At 44.5% G+C, this 15810-nt stretch overlaps 2 protein-coding genes across 2 annotated transcripts; both read left to right on the forward strand.

Moving 5' to 3' along the window:
- Positions 1–5534: 5534 nt before the first annotated feature.
- On the forward strand, positions 5535–10397 carry LOC307086313 (methyl-CpG-binding domain protein 3-like). Its single transcript, XM_079751471.1, has 7 exons — positions 5535–5670; positions 6167–6323; positions 6631–6768; positions 7848–7938; positions 8036–8213; positions 9129–9298; positions 9519–10397. The coding sequence occupies exons 1-6, from the start codon at positions 5657–5659 to the stop codon at positions 9265–9267; spliced, it is 717 nt and encodes a 238-aa protein (XP_079607597.1). The 5' UTR covers positions 5535–5656; the 3' UTR covers positions 9268–9298; positions 9519–10397.
- Positions 10398–10817: 420 nt separating this feature from the next.
- On the forward strand, positions 10818–14881 carry LOC307085460 (RNA-binding protein MEX3B). Its single transcript, XM_079750266.1, has 5 exons — positions 10818–10883; positions 11038–11156; positions 11650–12196; positions 13294–13535; positions 13652–14881. The coding sequence occupies exons 3-5, from the start codon at positions 11707–11709 to the stop codon at positions 14858–14860; spliced, it is 1941 nt and encodes a 646-aa protein (XP_079606392.1). The 5' UTR covers positions 10818–10883; positions 11038–11156; positions 11650–11706; the 3' UTR covers positions 14861–14881.
- Positions 14882–15810: the final 929 nt, after the last annotated feature.

Here is a 15810-nt window from a genome sequence, read left to right on the forward strand (position 1 = left end):
CCTTCACTGCCCTCGGCGCCATTCATCCTCGGCCGGTTGTCATGGCAACCCCCGGGGCACGTGGAGACGGGGCCCGGTGGAGTTTCCTCCACCCGCGGCGGCAGCGGCGGCGGCGGCGCGGACGGGTCGCCGTGTTCCTGCCATGTCCCCAGGGCCCGCCGTGGACCTTTGGACACTTTTCATAACCGTACGGCGGAGAACCTTCTGTTGTGGCCAGGGCCACACTCACCCGGATGTGGGAGACTTAATGTAGGACTGAGAGCGAACTGTATTTTAGTAAACTGCATTTAACCAGGAAATTGGGGGAAAAAAAAAAAGATTTGAAAGGGATCATGAGTGTTATTGCGCTACCTTCTGGTAGTATTACCCCATTGCCATTGTTTTGATTTGTTTCTTTGTTCATGTTTTATTTTGGCTGTTGTTGCATTTGGTGTCCCCATCCCCCCCCCCCCCCCCCCCCCCCCGATCTCCCCCAGTCCCCCCAACCCATCTTCCCGTTTTTTTTATTATTATTGCAAACATGTTTGTAAGAATCTTCCTTTATTTTGTAGAATTTAATAATCTTTCAGTTTTTGTATTGTATTTTTTACTTTGTAAGATAGATGTATCAGTTTTTACTTTTGGAATGCTTTTTGTTTGTTTGTTTACATTGTTTAAATTGAAGAAAGCTCAATTTAGATGCCAGGAACAAAGTGAGGTGTACCCCTTTTATTTTAAATGGATTTGTGTCCGGTGCTTGGATGTTAGAAATGCCAATATTTTCTACCAGCAGCACAAAATTGCTATGCTTTTTCAAAATACGTTTCAAAAAATGTACTATAACACGAGGCATAGTGGAAATCTTCTGCCGTTTGCAAGTTGGGTGTCATAATACATACTTTTGTTGGAACATTTTCTTCACCAAAGCCCCACTCTTCCTTTGACTGATGTCCCGGCCCATATCAATTACTGACTATTGTTAGGTGCGTTTGTTGTGTACAATCTGCTTAATATTCCTAGTTTCATTATGACAGCATATGAAACATATAAACAAATCAAAAGGGTGGCCTTAGTCTTTTCCTGACTTTGGGAGTTTTGATAATGGTTGCTCACTAGTGCCTGAATACCTGTCTACTACACAGTGAAAGACTACTAGGTTGTACCTTTTTATAAAAACATGTATTTAAAAAAAAAAAAAGATTTACTTAGGACATTTGACATTGTCTCAGCACATCAAAATGAACAATTCAATTTACATCCCAGCTCATCAAAATGAACAATTAAACGTACATCCCAGCTCATCAAAATGAACAATGACACTTCATGGCACTGATTTCTGTCAGTTCGTGAAGTAAGATATAGTTAATGAATTTATAGGAGAGGGGAAAACACCCTGATTACATCATGTTTTTAACTTGGTAAGAGGACCCTAACGACTATTTCAAACGTATCTAGTATGTACTGAATTTATTTAAGAAATATATCTTCATCCCTGATGGCAAGTGCATTATATATGTACAGCGGTATGTCCACATCAGTTTTATTGTAAACGGATACTGATATGTAACAGTGTTTTGTATACAAATATTGGTCATTTTGTCCGTTTGTTTCATGCTCGCCCGATGGATCAGCGCTGTCAATTCTCCCCAACTCCTGTCCCGCACACCCAAATTATCTGGGTGCGCTTTTGGTCAGATGTATGAAAGTGAAATTACACATTGCTACATTTCATTTACCTTTATGAGAAAGATTTCTACAGTATATTCTGTGTTCCAAGACGCACAAGATATTTTGTGTTATTTTTTTGGCGGGGGAAGACCAACTCAACCTACTCTTGTACACAATAGATACACTGCTCCACAAGCCACTGTCTCATCATCATATTTGGGGACACTATGTATGTAAGGTATGTCCTCAAAGTGCCTCCAGTTTCCTATTTTTTATATATAAAGTAGATATTGAGAGCTGTCGTGTATATAACAGTAATGTAGCAATAAATGTGCCATTTTTAATAACAATACATACATTTTCCAATGTCTTGTTTGAGCTAAATGGAAAAAAATACTAATAAATGGTTACATAAGGCTTTTTTCTGCTATGGACAACGGCAAAGGTAATGTTTTGCTTTGTATAGGGTATATGTAAATTGACATTCTATTATACTTAGTTATTTTTATTAATTCGGTGATTTCGGTTCTGTGTTTTTCTAATTTACTGAGCTGCACTGCATAGGCCTTCATATAAAACAACTGCAGTACCGCAAATGGATATTAGTTAAATGATCCCAATACATTACAAATATTATCTAGCGATCAGCTAACCATTTTTTGTCTTACATGGTTCCATGTTAATACTACAGCTAATACTAAAATAAACCTTTGCGAGGTATTATTCATCAAACTAAACGGTGACTGCCAACTAGTGTTTACAGAAGATTTGTTGCGCGTGCGCAATGATGCCTGGGCGCTAGTAGATATAGAGTTTCGACCTTCCAGACTTTCGCTTGCTTTGTTTACGTGGCGGAACAAACTAAATTGACTTCTAAATTCACCAGGAAGAACAATGTGTACATCGCCAATCCTGGTAAGACTTATTCGATCAGTCAGCTCCCACTATGAATGACCATGAACGGCTAGTAGGCCAACCAGCCTGAACTGCTGGTCGGTTTACCTCGCTCACAGGCTATCCGTAGTCAGTGTTGCCAGATTGGGCCCGATTTCCCGCCCAAGCTGGCAACCCCGGCCGTTTTCCGTAACTACTTGGTTGCCTACCTCACAATGCTGCCAGTCATCCTTACATTTTGTCTGTTTTCTACACTTTCTAAATACCAGATTGCTTGATGTCCTCAAATATAACTTAGCTGTTCTAGAATGTTTACAGACAACTTTTGTTTTACTAGTACACATTAGATTTAACCCATTTGTTTGACATTATATATTATTACTAACATATAATGGCATTATATATTAATTTGATAGTACGCTGAAGTAAGTGAATAACTAATCAAGCTCTTGTTCTCTGTGCAGGGTCGCCTCCATGGCTGTTAAGGGGACGGTGGGAGATGTGGTCCACTTTAGCTACTGGATTATCAACAGCAAGCAAATTCAAGGGAAATTACGAGTAGTTTATGTAAGTGGTGAAAGTAAGTTTTAAATTATGATAGTATAGTTATTTTATAATAAAATCACCATATTAACTATACATATTATAATTCATTCTTAGCATCACATCCTAAGACTGTGATGCTATCATTAAGACAATACTTATATCAGTATCCTCTCCAGGTTAAGGTTAGAATTTACGAAAGGGCATCCCGATTACTCTCTTATTCTCATTTATATCTAGGGCAGGGGTCTCAAACTCAACTTATCTGGGGGCCGCTGGAGGTAGAGTCTGGGTCAGGCTGGGCCGCATCAAGTATTCCACAAAAAAAGGGGCACAACTGACCCAATCTAAGTTAATGATCGGGCTATAATTAGATCACGTTGGCTATGTAATCGCTGATAATAGGGGACATTTCATAGCGGTTGGTGGAAACCGGGACATTTTAGCGTCCTTTGGCTTTTGTCGGGACTCAGGACACGCAACTCAAAATTGGGACTGTCCCGGCAAAACCGGGATATCTGGTCACCCTATCACAAGTGATAAAAAAGCGTGGCAAGCCACTCAGCAAAAATGTGCTTTTGACAACAACGCGCAGGCCGCACTAACACTAAACTTTGATGTCAAGTAGGGGGCCACAAAATATCATCACGCGGGCCTCAATTGGCTCCCGGGCCGCGAATTTGAGACCCCTGATCTAGGGGTTTGAGTCTATAAATTACACTGAAATTGCTGTATCCCCAGATGAACACAGGGTGGCAATATTTCCACCTCCATAAAAGGCTGCAAGTGACAGAATATAAATTGCTCCCTATAATGTCTTTTTCCTCTTTCCAAGCACATACGCATCTAATCGAGGGATTGGTTATTATTGTTTTTGTCAAAAAACATCCCTCATTCAATTAATTAGAATTATTAAAGAAGAGGTGGAGGACTTCTGTCCCCTTTAATCTCCTTCCTTTGTCCCCGGCCCATAGGACATAGTAGGTCAACAACCTGCAACCATACCTGTTGGAGCCATGAGCGCCGCTGGCTCCAGAATCAGCCCACAGGGCAGAGGCTATGGATGAGCAGGACTGAGCCGGAAGTGAACTACTGGTATTCGCGATGTATTTTATTTAAGAAAATACTATTGGAAAAATGTTATCAGTATGTTTTCATGTATTCCTTTTGACAATTATAGTAAAAAAGTATTCCTATCAATGTTTGACGAGGTGAGTAACACAATTATATGACCACTCCATTGATATATCCTACACGCCATCGTTAATCAAAAGATTGCACTTTTTTAGACATTGTGTTGTGGATACATTCTCCAGACCAAAATAAATGCTGCAATGTGATGCCAAAGGTATGTCAGGTGATTGCTATTTTAGTCACGTCTCAGTGCCTTGGAAAGGGCACTCAGACGTCACTAAAAGAACGCCACCTGTGTTTGCAGCAGAGTGGCCCCGTTCAAATTGTCCTTTGGTGAGAAAAAAACATAGGATTTGACCTTTTTTATGTTATTTTGGTAACAGTGATGCAATAGTATAGTTCTCTGTGTTGATGATCATATTCAATGTTACAACCATTACAATGTTTAAAACCAAAAAAATGGTTTTGGGTTCACTGGCTTTTCAAGAGTGCCTCTCAACTACATTTTTGAATAGGGACATTTAATTGGGGACACCTTTATTTAGGAAACCTAGTTATAGTCATTTGTTTTTACATGAACTCAAGCGGTGAATGGGACGGTGAAAGAGTCATTTGAATAAGTATATTTGGCATTTGCTATTCTTCGTATCTATCATGTGTAATGTGATATGTTGTTCCCGTGCCTTATGGCCCAGCGACATTTGAGTCACCTCACTGAGAGGGATGCATGAATTAAAACATAGGCTACATATGCATTGACTGGTTAAATCTTCCATAAAATGCTTATATCCTGTACAGTAAAATCGAACATTTTGAAAGGCAATGACCAAAATACAGAAACAATTGGTCTTCATTGTTTATTGGTACATTGGCTTCAAAAAGTAATTAAAATAAAACGTTAAGATATTGTATATATTTTATTATATTTAATTTAGGCTATTCATATTTATTTTTTGGCAAAAGCTGAGGAATATCTTTAGCATTCGTCTATATTTCATCTTTATGGATATTTTGTGCATTTGTGTAGTGTTAAACAAAGTCCGCTTATGAGTATTTAACCTATGGTTAAAGCTATACACATTTGTTTAATGCACAGTATTTTCCCATAGTTTCTTAATACATTATCAATTAATGCATTGTATTTAGTTTCAGCATTTCATAAACGTTACCATAATGTTTACAAACATGCATGCCAATTCATTTCTGTTCATTGCACACAATCTAGCAAAATCCTTTGTAATCGTGGGACTAGTTTTTAGAGGCGCTGCCGACGGATGGCTCGTTAGTGGTTGCGGAGTGATCTAATAAAGTCTAGACGGGAGAAAGCAGGACAGCTGACAACACGGGAAACCCTAAACACTAGCTAATCCGGATCTTGCTAAGTTACGCTACCTCAACTTTTTATATCAGAAAAACATCTTCTACAAAGACTGAAAGGATGGAGAGAAAGGGGTAAAAAGTTATACTTTGAGTTTTTGTTGTTTCAATAAATGCACGAACGCATCGGCTACTTTATGCAGATTCAGGACCTACCAGCTAGCCTAGCTAACAAACACATTGCCTGGTCCTTACACTGACACCGCTCAAGGGCTAAGTAGTGCAGCTTTGTTAGCGAATCTACGTCTCTAATGTCTTAATGTGTGTTGTTTGACGGAAGGCGCAGGCAAAGTCATGCTTCGAATAGTTGTTTAACTCTTAACGTCCCGGTAGTTGTAGCTAATGTCGGCTAGTTTGACTAGCAAGTTAACTTTCATTGTTTACAAATGTTTGACTTGATAGGCCTTAACACGGATACGTGACCTTTGCAACGCATTGACGGTCAAAGACCACCGACCATTGTTGATGTTTACTTAAATACACGAATAAACGAACGCGCACAACAGTCGATTACGACGCTGCAGGGAGCATGCTGAATGATAGTAAGGTGATCTGTTTGCTGCCTCCACAGTATACCTACGAAGCGATTCCTGAATAAGCCACACATCGCCCGGTGTCTGGGCAACAGCACGGGCGTGCATGCCATCGACCCCACCACAGGAAGAATGCTCACGGCCAAACTCCAGCACAACCGGCATAAGCATCCTCCTCACAGCAGTCATATTAAGGTGAATATTTATGAAGGACAATGTTAACGGAGAACGCCCTTTGTTATGTCATAATTTTGTGTCAACCTGTGTTTGGAAGATATTTCTCAAATTGAGACTATTAATAGTGTTGTGAAACTATTGCCGTATTGTAAAACAATTATAATTTATTAGGAGGTTATATCCTTTATAGATACTATATATAATTAACTGGTGGATGCAGTAATTTTCTTCTGGATCATTTTTTATTTTGTAAAATGTATTGGCTTTGAAGAAATGGATCAATGCCAACCTCTTAACCATATTCTTTGTCACCTTTTCATTGAAGTCCAAGCCTGACCTTAACACAACCCTGCCAGTCAGACAGACAGCTTCAATCTTTAAACAGCCTGTAACCAAGGTGACAAATCATCCAACCAACAAGGTGAAGACAGATCCGCATAAGGCTCTTGATCAGCCAAAACAGGTGAGTCAAAATGCTACATGTTGCACTCACATTTCTACGGTTTAATAATGAGCTTGTATTTACTGAATGCAACTTGCTGCAATTGGAAGGATATAGCTGACATAGACAAAGTGAATTGTAATATTTTCCAGCAATACCAGACAGTCCAGTGCATTGTCTACTGTAAGTTCATAGAGTGGCAAGCCTGGCAGTCCTTTTTGGAATGTATTCATGAGCTAAACTCAAAGTTTAGCTCATGAATACTATAGGCCTTTGACACATGAACTCTGTATAATCTCTGGAGAATCGGGTCGAGGGATGATCCGGAGTTGCCCTTGCACATATGAAACGCACAGCCGGAGATAAGCCGCACAGACGTGTTCATGCATATTGAAGATACTCTGGATACTTTAGGCGAGGGGCGGCGCTTGGGCAGAGTGTGTAGGAGGCAGGATGTGACGCAAAAGTATGCATTGATAATCGCAGTGTTTTGTTTACAACACAGCAACGATTGCGGGTGAGGCTTCCAACTTGGAAATGCTGCAGTGATATCAACACTGAATTTATTAAGACCTAAATGAAATATCAACAGAATAGTGGAAAGGAGAAAGAAGTTAGAAGGCAAAATGCAGACAAGAGAAAAGTAGGAAGCAGCTACACTCCATGCTCCTGGTTTCGCGCCAGCCACATGATAGAAACGTCATCAACATGTCCGCAAACACACCCACTCGCTCGTTGGGAATTCTCTGGCGCTCCGATGCCCTGGATTTTACACTAGGGGCCTGGCCAGGTAAACTCTTGAGGCGTGGATTCGGACATTTGCGTCACACACACAGCCCCTCCGGGTGTAATCTAGAGAATGTCTGTCTTACAGTGCATATGTGAAAGGGCGATTATGAATAAAGATAGTTATAAAGATGAGTGCAGTAACGGATACAGAGCAATACATTTTTCAATGACGTGTGAAGATCTGTTCAGTTGTGTCTTTATTTAATTGGGGATATTTATGTGGAATATGTCCTTCATGGAAGGTTCCTCAAACTATGAGCTTTTGTGTTGAAGAAAACTGTTCACTCCCTTTCTAATTGTTTTTTCCTTAGTTATTCTGGGAGAAAAAGTTGAGTGGTCTCAATGCCTTCGACATTGCAGAGGAGCTAGTGAAGTCCATGGATCTTCCCAAGGGCTTACAGGGTGAGACGGGGAATACATTCCTCTGTTGCACTTGATACAATTAGGTAACGTGTAATTTCCCTTGGCTTGATCCGGGCCTGTTCTTTGTTCTCCCCAGGTGTTGGCCCTGTGTGTTCAGACAGGTCCCTAATTTCCGCCATTACCAGTGCACTTCACACCAGTCCTAAGCCTGTCACAGGACAGCACACATCCGCAGTAGAGAAGAATCCAGGGGTGTGGCTGAACACCACACAGCCACTCTGCAAGGCCTTCATGGTGACTGATGACGATATCAGGTAGGATACGCATTGACTCCTGAAATGTGGGATGTTAATTTGGCCATGGATTCCCTGTCAAAGCAGATTGGTGTTGGATTTTGAGCATTGAAGACCTTTACCAGACTGGCGCTATTTTTTTAAATACCAATTGTAACATGAGAATTACAGAGTTAAAATTAGGGTAGGCCATTTCTGAAAAATCATCCCACTAGCTTAGCAATTGGTTTGCATTGTCTTGAGGAACGGTCCGGTTATGTTCACAAGTAAATGACAGAAAAAACCTCTTAATGTATTGCTCACCATAGCTTTAAGCACAATACTATATTGTTCATACAACTCTGACAGAATTGTTGAGCATATTTCAGTGTAAAATGTGCACCCATCAATCTTTGTATTTTAGAAATTAGGCCCCTCTTAGCCTTCATTGAGGCAGATGCCGGGTTAGGAAACCCTTTAACAGATTATTAAATGTGTAATAACAACTACCAGATGACAGTAAAGGTCCAATATGCTGTACAATGAGCTATGTATACTCTATTTATGTAATGCTGCGGTGCCAAAGTTGGCAAAGTTGAAAGGAAGGCTTTCCCAGTGCTCCATCAGTCCTATCCATTCAGACTCAAATGTAAAGGTGTCTAGCAGAGTGGGGTTAGCCTGCTGCTTGAGGAAGGGTATGTCTGGCACCATCCACACGCCATATATCAACGCCTCCACAGCACTGCTAGATACTTGTGATAGATGTGCGATGTAACCATTGATTGAATTTATACTGTGTCCAGTGTCCAGAACCAAAACAGCTGTTTTGGTTCAGTTGGAACCACTTCCTGTGAGGGGGATACATTCAAAGCATTGATGGTTGCCATCAAGTGCCTGTACCTGTAAACTGTCAAATAAAGAACAGAGAACCATCCATCATCTTCTCTACTGTGACAGGAAACAGGAGGACATGGTGCACAACGTGAGGAGGAGATTGGAAAAGGCCTTGATGGCGGACATGCTGGCTCACTTGGAGGACAAAACGGCTGAATCAAAATCATTAACCACCAGTACCACCATGGATGTGGACGAATAGCACGCCTTCAGATGAAATTCCCATGAAACAGGTAAGCATTCAAATCGGGTACTGCTTTACACGTGCATATGATGTGCGACAGCATTGCATGTTCATAGTCTTTATTCGGGTGAGGGAAGCCTCGTGGAGATGGTGTTTGACTCCCAGCCGAAAGCTGCTCGGATCAAATACTGATGTACCTGTTGGTGAATGAGATTTATCAGAAGAAATGTATAATGAATAACCACAGTAATAACATTATTTAATTCCAGGATTTTTTTTCCCAAGGAGTTGCATAGAAAGGGCCATTCTCTTGCGTAGAAAGGACTTCAAACGACTGCAACCATCAAGATTTACCTCAGACTTTTGTAACGGTGAAGCTGACATTTTATTCAAGATATTCCGTTTTTATGTTCAATTTATTATTCCTTTTTAATTTTATTTTGACAATAGATAATTTATCCTTGACCGGATAGTTGCAGTTCAATGTTTTTTGCCAGTCCCATTTTATTCCGTTTACCTCTATTCATGTTTCAGAATGGTGGCAGTTACAGATGGTGCTCAACTTGATGCTTTCTTGGGGAACTCAAGCTAAAACGAGTTATGTGGGGGGAGACTTTGCATTGTATGTGAATGTTTCAGTTAAGTGTGAGCTGAAAAGCTTGTTTAACTGTTCTCTCTCCGAATGTCTTGCTGTTTTACAACCTTCTCCGGCAAGTGTAAGTGCCCTTGAAGTGTTTAACTGGTATGTTTACGTGCGTATAGCACTCCAGTTACTGTGAATAAGTGTTTTGATGTGATGATTGTTTAACATGTTTACACGGGAAGAAGTTGTTTTTCTTTATGTTTTTTCCCTTTCTTTTCGTTGTGCCCCAAAACCTGTTTACACGGTTTTATTTTGTGTTCAAAATGTATTACTGTTGTTCATTTTTATGGGATAAACCAAACATGTTTGTAAATGTACGATCATCGTCCCTGTATAAATTAAACAGGGATTTATAATTTGTATGTGTACCGAGAAGACTGATATTATTTTTGATTGAACCTCCCACCACCTTTTTTTTCCCTTCCCCCCCCCCCCCAAGATTTGTTTTCACAAATATTTTCTGTACCACGTTATGCCACTCCAATAAATGTAACCTTTTTCCTAACTCGTCTTGGTTGAATCTTTGTGCATTTATCTCAGTACATGTCTTAAGTACTAACCATTTACATAGCCAACCTGTTATTTTTTTATCAAAATAAACCACGACCTACATCATGAGCATCATTCTTTTGTGGGTCCACCCAAAAAAAACCGTTCCTCGCGAAGCCATGATGAACACACCCTACCATGACAAAATAGAATACATCATATTACGTAACAATCAATACCTCACAAAATGGTATTAATTTTGCAATCTAAAAACATGTGTTAAAAATCGCACAAACAATATCGAGCGACAAAAACAAAATAAGCTTAGCTGTGATGCGCTCCGTGTATTCCATGGCCTTTGAACCCATTGTTGTGTCGCGGGTGACGTCAGTCCCGTGTGGAGGAGACAGTCTGAGCGGCGTGCGCTCGGCGAGACAAAGGCGGTGGACCAGGGTCAGGGAACAGGAGGGAGAAGGAGCAAGAAACTGGGTCTTACTCAAAGGTAATTTATCTGCATGGAATTCAAATGATTGTCACCTAACCGGTTTGCTTTGCGGGGGACACCTGCATGCTTTGGCGTACGACCTCATTGAGATCTTGTGCACAGTTAGTCCTCTTTTCATTTTTAAACATTTTCTTCAACGCCCCCAATTTAGCGTGCTAGCTAGCTTGCTAGCTCACAGGACAAACTGGTCGCCTCCTGGCTCTTCTCATCTTTCCTTCAAGAAATAACCAGACGCAAGAGGGATCAAAGCGAAAGGGCAAGACGCTCAAGGTAAATAAGTTAATGCCGTTCTCATGTTTGTAATTGTTAAGTGCTGTCTGACTAGAATTTGACAAGAACTTGGTTTTAGCTCGACTATCAGCCCAGAGCTAACCAGCTAGCATTAGTACTCCCAAACAAAGGGGTCGGCAACGTGACTGAGAACCTACTGTGTGGGACTAGCTAGCGTGGCTGGCAAAAGCAACCAACAGCTCTTATCTATTTAAATTGATTTACACATGTGACGATTTATAGGTGAATGGTCTATAGCGAGATTACATTTACATTTTGAACGGCGTTCCATGGGCTGCACTCCGTCCTGGGGAGACAACAACATCCAACTTGGATTGCCAGACAAAAAGAAACAGCAGACAAAGCAAGACTCACAAAACATGACTGTTAAGGGGTCTTCCTTGTGTGAAACAAACAAACCATAAATGGTTTATCACTTGCCCGTTTATGTAATACAATTTGCACTTATATTATTTATGTTTTTTTCTTATAGTGCGCGCTCAACTCATTTCTTGGTCCATTTGGGATCTGATGTGATTTCCACGGGAAGATGCCTAGCCCATTATTCCACCCCGAGATTATGGACCACGACATGGTAGTCAGCAGTCAGCACAACGGGGTTGGTCTGCCCCGAGAAACGGACCAAGAATCCCGGGATGAGGATCACCAAGAAGCGCTCCGGTACGCCCTAGACCAGCTGTCACTGATGGCCCTGGAGAAGGTGGACTGTGGTGGCAACGGAGGGGGACTGGTGGACCCGCTCGACGGGACCCAGGGACCGGGCTCCGAGAACTGTAACGGGGGAGGTTACGTGGACCTACAAATGATGGAACACCCCAATGGTTCACGGGACAGTCCGACGTCCTGCTCCCCGTCCCCAGAGTACTACGGCTCAGGCGGGTACCACATGGCCGCTTCCCACTCCATGCTCCACGGGGAACAAAGCAGCGTCCTCTGTAACCGAAAGAGAAGTGTCAACATGACCGAGTGCGTGCCCGTCCCCAGCTCCGAACATGTGGCCGAGATCGTGGGACGACAAGGTAAGAGCCTTGTTTATTTTATGACCAAGGCGGTCGTTTTTATTGATTATATAAACGGCCTCCGTAAGAAGCATGCAGGCGGCTCTTTGTTTGGGTGACTGATGGGTGTCATAAGTTTTACAGCCCACCAGGTGTGAATGAAGGGAGTTCGCGCTGGTGACTGCAATCAATGTCGCTGCCTTAATTTGCTCCCGCAAGATGTACAGCGCTGAAGTAACATGTTTATCATATTTGCATGTGGTTTAGACCCGTATTTAGACAATGGCTTGGCAGAGCTTCTGTGTATGTGGATCATAAGTAGGAGGGAGGGGGGAGGGGTAGGAGAGGGTCAGACAAAGCGGCAGATTGTCGGAGTCTGGACATGTCTAGCAGGCTGCACCAAACAAAAGAAACGTACCGAAGAAATTGTGTGTAACCCACCGCGTTTTTTAAAATAATCACCGTGAACCTCTTTAAGTTTTGTGTGGCCATTTATTGTTTTGAGGGTTGTATTAATTTATTTTGGTAGCCAATTTGAGGCTAAGACGGGGCAGGCGAGCAAACACGGGGCTGGGCGGTGTTACGCCCTGCGCCCAGCTCCGTCTGCCAGGGTCTCTTAATATTTCATTTTTCTATTTCGAGTTTTTATTTTTTAATTCTCTTAGTTGGTTGAAATACATATTATATAGTAAACTCAATTGGTAAATTTGGTGCAGCCAAGAAAGATTATGTTTATCGTTATGGCATTGTTCTCTTTGTTTGAAAAAGCCATGCTTTCTGCTTCCCAGAATGACATCACGCACCGTGCGCCCTATTGGTTGTGACCGATATACCGTCTACATTTAAAGCAACAGCGCTACAAAATTGATGTTGGTGATGGTAGATAAGCAAATAAAACCAGTCTACTGATTAAAGGATGATGTGGACCAACACATTTTTAATTGTGCATCCAAAATATAATGACAAATATAACATGTCTTAGTTATTTCTTTTTGATCAAATAAGCAAACATTGATATCATTTGACATGATGGTTGCAATCATTTAAATTATTTCATTTCTTTATACATTTTTTACCTAAGTTCTCATTAGTAACCAGTCCTCTCTTACTGCGTCCAGGCTGTAAGATCAAGGCCCTGCGTGCCAAGACCAACACCTACATCAAGACCCCCGTGCGCGGGGAGGAGCCTGTGTTCATCGTGACGGGCCGCCGCGAGGACGTGGAGATGGCCAAGCGAGAGATCGTATCAGCCGCCGAGCACTTCTCCATGATCCGGGCGTCCCGCTGCAAGGCCGGCACCGGGACCGGGGGAGGCACCCTCCCCGGGCCCCCTCACCTGCCCGGGCAGACCACTATACAGGTCAGCCCGCCTTCACCGCCGCCGTCGTCGCCTTCCATCGCCTCCATCCAGCATGAAAGCTGTCTTGATTGATTTGAGTGTGAGCGTGATGGTAACATGTGGTGGTTGTGGCGCAGGTGCGGGTTCCCTACAGGGTGGTGGGTCTGGTCGTGGGCCCCAAGGGCGCCACCATCAAGCGCATCCAGCAGCAGACCCACACCTACATCGTGACGCCCAGCCGGGAGAAGGACCCCGTGTTCGAGGTGACGGGCATGCCGGAGAACGTGGACCGCGCCCGCGAGGAGATCGAGACCCACATCACCCTGCGGACCGGCGCCTTCGTGGACCTCCAGGGGGACAACGACTTCCACACCAATGGCACCGACGTCAGCCTGGAGGGCCTGGGCGCCCTCAGCGCCGGCCTGGGGGCGGCCCTGTGGTCCAAGGCCACCGGGCACCACGGCGGGCCGCCGCCGCCGCCGCCGCCGCCCCCGCCCATGTCCGGCCCGCACTCGTCCTCGTCCTCCTCCAACCGCAAGATGTCCTCCACGGCGTCCTACCACGGGCCCGGCGGCAGCGGGAGCTCCGACGGCTACAGCGCCGCCCGCAAGGCCAAGGACGGGGGAAGCCCCACCAGCCCCTTCAGCACCGGCTCCAGCAGTGCCGGGGGCTTCACCTTCGGCGGGGACGCCACCATGCCCACCTCAGAGGAGCTGGGCTTTGAGTTCAGCTCCGCCAACATCTGGGCGCCCTTCGTCAACGGCGGCGGCGGCGGCAAGTCCTCCGGCTCCGCCCAGCAGCAGCAGCAGCCTCTGCGTCGGAACAGCAGCGGGCTCAGCGGCGGGGCGGTGACCCCCCGGCTGTCCCCCACGCTGCCCCAGGACGCCGCGGCAGGCCCCATGGACCACCCGCTGGCCCGCCGCGCCCAGAGCGACCCCCTCAGCACGCTGTCCTGGCTGCAGTCGGGCGGCGCGGGCGCGGGCTCCTTCTCGGGCGCGTCCAGCTCCAGCTCGGGGGGCTCGTCCACGGGCTACTCCTCCTGCTCGGCCTCCTCCCTGCCGGGGGGCTCGCCCACCGAGTCGGAGGGCGGCAGCGGCCTCAGCGCCGGCATGCTGAGCCGGCTGAAGGCCACGCCGGGCCCCGGGGTGGCGGGGCTGGTGGCCCTGGGCCCCGGGGCCAACAGGGACTGCTTCGTGTGCTTCGAGAGCGAGGTGACGGCGGCGCTGGTGCCGTGCGGACACAACCTGTTCTGCATGGAGTGCGCCGGGCAGATCTGCCAGTCGGCCGACCCCGAGTGCCCCGTCTGCCACACGCCCACCACACAGTGCATCCGCATCTTCTCCTAGAGGGCCTGGGAAGCAGCGAGAAGAGGGTCCCGGGGGGGGGGGCGGGTAGGGCTACTGTATGGGGTGGGAGCATAACTCAAGTTGTCTTACTATCTTAAAAAAATACAAAAAAAAATGGACAAACTGCAGGAGGAGCGAGGAGGAGGAGGAGTCACTCTTAAGGATCTTCGCACACATAGGATGGACCAGGATGGACAACTGCATTCATAGACAACCATAATATAAGGATTTGATTTATTGCTGATAACTCTTTGTCAAGATGAATAATAATAACGACTACAATAATAATAATAATAATAATTTTAAAGAGACTTATTTTGTCTGCGTGAGGCGAACTGCGGGCGGTCTGGGTGGTGGCGGCCAGCCAGGCCTCGGACCGCCTCCCAGTGGGAACAGGTGGGAGGAAACCAGTGTCTTATCTTTCTTCAGGCCTTCATTTGTGAGCAGTCCCTGAAGCGCTGCCATAGTTCAGGGTCTCTGCCGTCTGCTCCTCGTCCCTACGTCTCCTCATGCCCGCTTCTTAAGATCTCTATTTTGCCTGCTTCTCACAGCCTTTATTTTGACACTTTTTATACGCAAGATATTTTATGAGGAAGCTGTCAACACTTTTTCTAGTCTTTCCCCCCCCCTCCCCCTCTTCGTGCTCCTGAATGGGACGCGAGCTTCTTTGAAACAAAAGACTCAATATTTTCCTCTCTGGTTCGCTGCTGCGCTCTCATCCATAGTGTTTGTGTCATTATGGGATGTGGTTCCTCAGAGCTTGTTTTAGAAAGCTTGCATGTAGTCGGGCACTAACTCGACCAACGCAGCTACAGAACCCTTTTAAACCCGAATGAAACTCCCCCTCTTAATCAGCACAAAAACCCTCAAAATGATGCATTGTTGACTCTGAATGAATTTACTCATTCTCAAAACAGAATTAGCTAACACTTTATATAACGTTCAGTCAT

Source organism: Pollachius pollachius (assembly GCF_949987615.1).
Source record: "Pollachius pollachius genome assembly, chromosome: 14".
Taxonomy (NCBI): domain Eukaryota; kingdom Metazoa; phylum Chordata; class Actinopteri; order Gadiformes; family Gadidae; genus Pollachius; species Pollachius pollachius.

What these genes read in the sequence shown, in the direction of transcription:
- LOC307086313 (XM_079751471.1), top strand. An exon ending in CTCACAGCAGTCATATTAAG is followed by an intron (nt 6,324 to 6,630) that starts GTGAATATTTAT and finishes TTTTCATTGAAG; the next exon opens with TCCAAGCCTGACCTTAACAC. An exon ending in CTCTTGATCAGCCAAAACAG is followed by an intron (nt 6,769 to 7,847) that starts GTGAGTCAAAAT and finishes TTTTTTCCTTAG; the next exon opens with TTATTCTGGGAGAAAAAGTT.
- LOC307085460 (XM_079750266.1), top strand. Translation starts at nt 11,707, where the DNA reads ATGCCTAGCCCATTATTCCACCCCGAGATTATGGACCACGACATGGTA. An exon ending in CGAGATCGTGGGACGACAAG is followed by an intron (nt 12,197 to 13,293) that starts GTAAGAGCCTTG and finishes TACTGCGTCCAG; the next exon opens with GCTGTAAGATCAAGGCCCTG. An exon ending in CCGGGCAGACCACTATACAG is followed by an intron (nt 13,536 to 13,651) that starts GTCAGCCCGCCT and finishes GTTGTGGCGCAG; the next exon opens with GTGCGGGTTCCCTACAGGGT.